The sequence below is a fragment of the Suricata suricatta genome, chromosome 6, assembly GCF_006229205.1.
Source record: "Suricata suricatta isolate VVHF042 chromosome 6, meerkat_22Aug2017_6uvM2_HiC, whole genome shotgun sequence".
Taxonomy (NCBI): Eukaryota; Metazoa; Chordata; class Mammalia; order Carnivora; family Herpestidae; genus Suricata; species Suricata suricatta.
In genome coordinates this window covers 3,680,974-3,689,663 of record NC_043705.1, presented here as the reverse complement: position 1 = coordinate 3,689,663, position 8,690 = coordinate 3,680,974, and the positions used below count along the sequence as shown (strand labels likewise).

General features: G+C 43.8%; 1 protein-coding gene across 1 annotated transcript in view; it reads right to left on the bottom strand.

The window, feature by feature from the left end:
- Window positions 1-3,989: 3,989 nt before the first annotated feature.
- The window catches only part of LYPD8 (LY6/PLAUR domain containing 8), a 10,428-nt gene continuing 5,727 nt past the window's right edge, over window positions 3,990-8,690 (bottom strand). The window contains exons 5-6 of the mRNA XM_029941558.1: window positions 7,769-7,906; window positions 3,990-4,378 (exon numbers count right to left, since the gene is read on the bottom strand). Of these exons, the coding sequence (XP_029797418.1) occupies window positions 4,089-4,378; window positions 7,769-7,906 (428 nt within the window). The 3' untranslated portion in view covers window positions 3,990-4,088. The remainder of the gene's footprint in view (window positions 4,379-7,768; window positions 7,907-8,690) is intronic.

The window sequence follows — 8,690 nt, the reverse complement described above, 5'->3', positions numbered from 1 at the left end:
ATAGGGAAAACACATTAACAGACAAAATATGTAAGATCTCTATAAAATTCTTATAGATTTTAAACATGTGAAAAAATATTCATAACTCCATAATTAGAGAAATGCAAATTAAAACACCACATAGGAATGGTTACCATTTTCTTCACCATAATTCCAACTAATCACTCTTCTTCCCTTTTCCTGAAACACTGGACTTGAGGCCTTATATCTTCTGGCAACTTTGCTAGTGAAGGCACTTTGGGGACACCGGAAATCTTGGAATCACTTGACCCAAATAGCTGGTCTGTCTAGCCTAAGAGTAATGATGGCCTGAGTCCACTGTCCATCCCTCCCCCTGCCCTGAGACTTCCTTTCCCTCAACCTTCCTCTGGTGCTCAGATCTGTAGTCACAGCCGGATACTTGAGACCCTTGCAGAACATCTCAAGACCAGCGTCTCTCTCACCTCCTCTTGGGATATATTTACTCATCCAGTTAAAAATAGAATTGATGAGATTTACAGTGATTAGCAGTTTTATTTTAGATCAAGAAGTATTTGACATTTTGGTTCAGATTATAATTCAATCAAGAAGTGCTATATCCAGCCCACAAAGAAAACTCCAAATTCTCCTTCTGTCTTCCCAGCTGAGACACTGAGTAGATGGAAGGGTCTGGTGGAAATGGTCCCCTGACTTTCCCTTCCCATGGGGCAGAGTTTTTGCTGGGAATCACTGACCATCCCAACCCAAGCCACTTCTTTGCATCCAGGTAGTTAATAACTGCTCAGTTTGATGGAATGTGAGAAGAGGAACTGCCCAGTCACTTCCTGGAGGGGACAGTGGAGATGTAAGTGGATGCCTGCGGCTGGAGTCCAATGAACAACAGGGAGAACTAGTGGGAGAACTCAGGGGGTGGAGTAACACTTGATTCTTTACTGGAATAGTGGACATGTGTGTCAAAACTCATCAGTCTGCACACATGCTTTATAATATATGTAAATCATACCTGAATAATGCTGATTCTAAATAAAATAGCCTGGACTAAAATGCTTTACAAAGTAAAAAGTACAAAGAAAGACAAAGCAGCCATTTGTGATCAGACCAGCTGTACAGTGTAAGTGTAGAATTCTGTGGAGTGCCTCAGCCATAAGTACTTACTCTGGAGCCTAGGCTAGGATTAGGGAAGAATTGGCAGCAAAGAGCTTAGCCCAGTGAGAAGTCCAAGACCTAGCCCAGAAGACAGGAATCTGGAGTTAGGCATGGACAATCAGGAAAAATAAGGTAGATGTTGAGCAGGAGTGGTGCTTAGCTCTCTTCCCTAATCTAGGTGAGGAGTCAGAAGCCATCAGTGCAAATAGAAGTGTATTTCTAGGGTATGAATTACTCTCAATTACAGCAGAATAACAGAGCATCTACCCGGGCAGGTATCCACTACTCCATTTAAACTCTTTCCCTGTCCTATCTTTTTGCTGTCTTTCCATGTGCACCCTGAAGTCTGGAAGAGCCTCCCAGAATGGAAACCTAACCCCAGTCCTACTCATGTATTCATGTTATGGCTCCACTCAGTCTTGGTTTAAAGCCAGAGTCCTTGCAACATGCAGAGACCTCCTGAAATCTTGCCCACTTACCTTCCAGCCACCTCCCCAATTCTCAGCATCCTGGTTTCCACTCCTGTGTGACACTTTGTAGTTCACCAAAAGTACCACTGCTTGCTCACATCAATGCTGAGAATGGAGAATTCCAGGACATTATAACAGCAGATCAGCTCTGGTGGTGCCCTTGGCTGCCTGGAGTAGACAACCACGGGGGGATGTAGATGAGACCTCCTATGGTCTCATCTGCTGCCACGGTGGCAGCAGCCATGAAGTGTATGGGGAGGGGGTGAAATGAGAGAGGGAATCCTGAGACATGGAGGTAGTGATGTCAGCATGCTTTGAAGGAATGAGGCAGGTATGTCCCTTCTACATCACCATTTCTGATTGTTCCCCTTCTCCCTAAAGCATGTGGGGGAGCCATTTTCAAACTAGATTCATTTATTAATGTATAATATTTACTCATTGCCAACATGAACTATGTTGGCAGCTCTCACAACCAATGTGGCAGGCGTTATCACTATGCCTGGAGTTCAGGGAGGAAACTGAGGCACAGAAACGGCGACATCTGTTGCTCAGTGTTCTAGGGCTCCAGATGTCATATCCTTTATCATTGAGTCATACTGCCTCTGAGGCAGAGACAATGAGGTGCCTGTGGATAATTTAGTTCTGGCCAATAGTATGAGCATAAGCAATGATGCCAATGCCAGGCCTGGCCCCTGGAGCATGCTATGTGGCTCTCTAAGCTCTCGCTTGCTCGCTCACTCTCTCTCTCTCTCTCTCTCTCTCTCTCTCTCTCTATCACACATACACACACACACACACACACACACACACACACACACACACACACACACTCTTTGTCAACCAGCTGGATACAGAACACTTAACTGAGAGCCCAAGGAGTTCCATGGCCTGGGGGAACCATGGGATCAAAGTAGCTTGGATTCTTCCTCATTCTCAGAGGATAGCTTCCCAGGACATCTGCCTAATCAGGAACATCTGTACAGGTTTAAGTAACTGAGAAACAAACTCTCATATTAAACTCCTTTGTGTTAAATATATTTTTTGGCTAAGATCTCCTTGCTATAGCAGCATAGTGTAGCCTATTATTAATGACAAGGGGGGAAAAATAGTAACTTTACAGTGGAGAAACCTGACAGATATCACCTCAACCAAGCAGTCAAGGTTAACACCAACTGTGATACAACACATCAGCATCATATACCTCCCAATAAGATGAACTGGGAAAGACATAATATGTCAGTGGGATTCTTGCCAGAAATGCGTAACATCAATCTTATGATGAGAAAACTTCAGGCAAGCTTAAATTGAAGGACATTCTGAAAAGTAACTGGCCAGTAAAGGAAAAACTCCAGAACTGTCACAGATCATAGGAAGCTGAGGAGACATAGCGATTAAATGCAAAGAGTTGGATTCTGGGGCAGAAAAAGGACATTAGTGAAAATTGGTGAAAAGCGAAGGTCTATTACTTAACAATAGTGTGTTAATGCTAACTTCCCAATTTCAGTAATTGTAGCATGTTATGTAAGAGGTAAACGTGAGAGGAAGGTGGATGAGGGGAGTGCTAGAATTCTCTGTGCTGTTTTGTAACCCTTTTTGGTAAATCTAAAATTATCTCAAAATAAAAAACTGAAATAAATACATGAATAAGAATAAATGTGGTGATGAGTTACCACCAGATGGTAGCTTTGCTCTTGATGCATTGTCAGCAGCCTGGACAATCAAGACCCACATTGGTTTATACCCTTTTAAAAAAATTTTTTACTACAGAAAACTCCATTCTCCCAAGTCTAACTCAAGGCCCATCTTATTTACTAATCTTGTACTTCTGTGTATATTGGATTGAATAGCTTGCTTGTTCCTTGGGTATCTGATACAGAATCAAAAACTCTGTCTTTCATTGTAGGTTCTCTGACAAGAGATACTGAGGCTCTGTAGATACATTCCATTCTGTGCAGGGCTCTGAGGCATCTGGTCAGCGAGGCACCAACAGCGTTGTCTCTGCCTGTGAGTTTAGGTAGGGGAGTATACAAGGCTTCAGCAACTCCTCTGTATCCGTCTTTGGGCCCTGTGGACAATGTCACTGTGGGCCTGTGACCAGAGCCAGGACCATCACTGAAGAGCCAGATATTGGTCCTGGGGTCAACACAGGGTCTTACAGGCATGACTGGGCACCCCCTAACAGGTGGTGACAGTGACGTGTCAGTCCCCAGAAGTGCAGGGTTATAGGAAGAAAATGCCAGTAAGGTGAAAGGATCTGTTTCTCAGAAGCAAGTTGAGCAGATTAGGGAGGTCCTGAGAGCCCACACATTAAGGTGAACAGGTTTCAAATACAAGAAACTGGGAGGTGGTGCTGGACAGCAGCTTAAAAGAAGCCCAGGCCAGAGCACATCAGGATAGATTGGGCCGGCCGGTGAACCAGTGCTTTAATAATGGAGAGAAGTATGGCTGTTACAGGGCTTTGCCTGGAAGGCATCTGAGGGTGATGACTGGACCTCAGAGTAGCAGCCCCAGCAGAATGAGGCTGGCAAAGGCTGCAGGGGTGAAAGAGACTTTGGAGCCCATGTCCGGGGTGGTGGGCTCCTTGGATGTGGGAGTTGAGGACCTGCTGACAGGAGAAGTAGTCAAAGTGGCATTGGGAATGGCAGTTGAGGAGGCGTTGGCACTGTCCACACACTCAAACTTTCGGAAGATGACTCCTCCCACGGTCCGGTTCTGAGCAGACAGGAACTGGCAGCTCGCGTCGCTGATGTTGGAACAGCCTTTCAGCACAAGCGTCTTAGACTCTGTGAACGCAACGAAGACAGTAAGTACGTCACATCCCTTTTTGCCCTTCTTCACAGGCCTCTCAGCAACCTGCAACCTGTTTTAGATCTTAAACCGCTTGGAGGAAAGACATAGGATCAAGAACACCAGATGGAGGGGTGCCTGTTAAGTGTCTGACTTGATTTTGGCTAAGGTTATAATCTCACATTTTGTGAGTTACAGCCCCACATGGGGCTCTCCACTGACAGCACAGAGCCTGCTTCATATCCTTTCTCCCCCTCTCTGCCTCTTCCCTGCTTCCTCTCTCTCTCTCGCTCGCTCTCTCTCTCCCTTTCTCTCTCTCTCTCTCAAAATAAATGAACATTAAAAAATAAGAACACCAATTGATAATGGCAGAGGGACCACAGAAGTCAGAACTCAGACCCCCATCTAACTCCAGAAGAAACTGAAGCTCCAGAAGGTGGATGCAAGCCTGAGATCACAGAAATGGGCATAGAACTCAAACATCAAGTATTTTCCTGAGGAGCTGGCAGGGGACAAAATCCAGGGATGGGCTCACACGTCCTGAAGTCCTCTGCTCCTCTGCTCCCCATCTAGGAAGGACGCTTCCCAGGCTCCCCTCCTCCAGGTTCTGCTTTCCGTCCCCACTTTTCTCCGGACCTGAGTTCTCTCTGCCTGAGCTTTTCTAAGAAAACTGGAGGTTATCTTAATTCTAAATCAGCTGGAGGTGATCTTATTTCTAAATCTGAATTATATTATATTTAACTCTGTTAAAGGTGCAATTCCTAGGAAAAGGGCAAGGGAACTTACAAAGAAGATGTGGTTGTCATTGCAGCTACTGTTACTGAGCTCATAATATGTGCCATTATTGGTCTAATGGCTACAACTTAAACAGCCCTGGGGGACAGGCAGTTCACAGGGAAGGAAGGAACTGGAGGAGGGGACTCGCTAGTTATCAGAAGGAGGGGTACAAATTTGCTTTCAGATGGAAGGAAAAATCTCCAAATCCCTTTGAAGAAACAATGAATTATTTTTTAATAGAAAATAGCAGTGCTGGAGATTGAATTAGAGTGAGCTACAAAAATATGTTGCTTGGCACATATCTACAGTATGGGGGGGGTGGGAAGTAGGCAGAAATAAACAAATTTTTAAAAAAATTCCTACATGTATGATGGCTTTGATCTGTCTGGCCTTCCAATTACGTCAAACACTATGGATTAAAAAAAAAAAGAAATCCATCCTTGGCACCAGAAAATACCTGGGAACAAGCTGAGTGGAAACAGAAAGTCTTTCTGATGTTATTGTTATTCTCAGACATAGTTTAGATTTAAACATCAGAGTTGTGTAGGCATCTTAGAGATTTAAAATTTTTTTTAAATCCTTAAACACATGTCGCTAAGTGAAAGAAGTCAATGTGAAAAGGCTACCTACTATATGATTCCAAATACATGCTATTCTTATTAAAGCAAAGTTATGGGGAGAGTACAAAGATCACAGATTGCCAAGGGTAAGAGATTAATTGAGGATTTTTAGGGCAGTGAAACTGCTCTGTGATGCTCTAATGGTAGATACACGTCATTATACACTTGTCAAAACCTGTGGAATATACAATACAAACAGTGGACCCTAATGTAAGCACAGGACTCTGGGTAATAATGATGTGTCAATGTAGGTTCACAGATTACAACCAATGTTCCACTTTGGTGCAGAATATTGGTAGTAAGGGGAGGCTATGCATGTGTGGGGACAGCGGTTGTGAAAATCTCTCTACCTTCCTCTCAGTTTTTCTGTGAACCTAGAGCTGTTCTAAAAAATAAAGTTTAAGTTGCCTGGATGGCTCAGTAGGTTAAGTGGCTGACTTTGGCTCAGGTCTTGATCTCACATTCGTGGGTTCGAGCCCCGCATTGGGATCTGTGCTGACAGCTCACAGCCTGGAGCTTGCTTCAATTCTGTGTCTCCCTGTCTCTCTGCCCCTCCTCCTCCCAATGCTCTGTCTCTCTCTGTCTCAAAAATAAATAAAACATTTAAAAAATAAATAAATAAAAATAAAAACAAAAAATAAAGTTTATTTTTTAAAAAAGTAAAAACAGGTTTAAAATACTTGTGATGTTTGACCCCACTGAAAAATCTGCAATTACATGTAAACATGGATTTCCAATACTATAATTGCCATTAGCAAAAGTTGAAATTAAACTGTGCTTGGGTGTTGGTGCTCTTAAACTATTACTGTTCTGGGCCATATTGTGACAGAGTCTCACTGGCTATTCTAGTTTTAGCTTCATGTCTCTTCCTTTCCTGTTGGGCCGCCACTAGCTACCATAAAAATGCATTTCCACCCTCCAATGCAGTTTTGGTTCTGGCCAACAGAATCTGAGAAAGTGATGAATCCATTTCCAGGCCTTGCCTATAATAACTTGTCTGTCTGGGTGCATGGGTGGCTCAGTTGGTTCATGAGTTTGAGTCCCCATAGGACTCTCAGCAGGGGGCCCACTTTAGATCTCCTGTCTCCCTCTCTCTGCCCCCCTCAAAAAAATAAACATTTTAAAAAAAGACTTTCCTGCCTTCCTCCACTCCTCCTCTTTCCCCCACCTACTGGTGAGATGCAAAAAATATAGCAAGCAGCTGCCAAGTCCTGGGTAGGTGGGAACCAGAGCCTTGAGATGCAAGGAACACAGGCCCCAGGACTCTGTCATCAACTGCCATATGGGCAAAAAATAAACATCCGTTACATTGAGCCAGAGAAGTTAGAGGTTGCTTTTTAACGGTAATGAACATAACCTAACTAATAAATATATTATTCTTTAAATACTTAGGTATAATATCTGCCTGAATATGTAAAGAATAATAAATGTATTAGCTTTGTATTTTATCATGATTAACTTGGGGGGCTCCTGGGGAGCTCAGTCAGTTAAGCCTCAGACTCTTGGTTTCAGCTCAGGTCATGAGCTCATGGTTTCTGAGTTCAAGCACCACAACAGGCTCTCTGCTGACAGCACAGAATCTGCTTGGAATTTTCTCTCTCTCTCTCTCTTTCTCTCTGTCCCCCCATTACACTCTCCCTCTCTAAATAAATAAATATGGAGAAGGACAGATACCATATATTTGCACTCATAGGTCTAAGAGAAGAAAGCTAATGGAGGACCATGGGGAGGGGAAGGGGGAAATAGAGTAGGGGAGAGAGAGGGACGCAAAACCTGAGAGACTACTGAATACTGAAAACGAACCAGGGTTGAAGCGGGGGGAGGGGGAAAAGAGGTGGTGGTGATGGAGGAGGCCACCTGTGAGGAAGAGCACTGGGTGTTATATGGAAACCAATTTGACAATAAACTATTTTTTAAAATGTAAGAATGGATTTCAGAATGAATGAAAGAAGATAAAAAAATAAAAATAAATAAAACCCCAAGACATACCAGTCTTAAATTCTGCAACTAGATTGACACATCGCTCTCCTGTATAACATTTCCTGGATTTCACACTACAGGAACTTTCATTAGATCCATAACATGCAAGACACTCTGTGTTGTTGGACACATCTCCCAGTGGAGGATCTGGAAAACATAAGAGTAGTTTAGAACAGTTTTATAACACAGAACATGGCAGTGCCTTTGTACTGAAGGAGACAAGCAAGAAAATATGCTGGCCAAAGAGATCTTGAGAATGGGCAGTTGTATGAAGACACTAGTAATCCCAACCAAATAGTTGCATATCCCACCAATCATTTGCAGCTCACAACCCCACACACTTGCCCTTACAAACCATTCAGTCATGAAGAACTGTGGTCAGTGGGTGTGTTGGGCTGATAAGGGAAAGGTAAGATTTTTATCTAAAACCGACCAGTGACAACATTAGCCAGCTATACTGAACATGCTAATAAGTGTACAGCTATTACTAAACCTTTATCGAACAGAGGTGTCTAGGTGGCTCAGTCAGCTAAGCATCCAACTTTGGCTCAGGTCATGATCTCACAGTGAGTTTGAGTCCTGTGTTGGGTTCTGTGCTGACACCTCAGAGTCTGAGGCCTGCTTCAGATTCTGTGTCTCCCTCTCTCTGCCCCTTCCCCACCCATGTTCTGCCTGCCCCCCGCCCCTCTCTTTCTCTCAAAAATGAATAAACCTGGGGCGCCTGGATGGCTCAGTCGGTTAAGCCTCCGACTTCGGCTCAGGTCAGATCTCACGTTCGTGGGTTTGAGCCCCACGTCAGGCTCTGCGCTGACAGCTAGCTCAGAGCCTGGAGCCTACTTCCGGTTCTGTGTCTCCTTCTCTCTCTGCCCCTCCCCCTCTCATGCTCTGTCTCTCTCTGTATTAAAAATAAATAAAACATTAAAAAAATTTT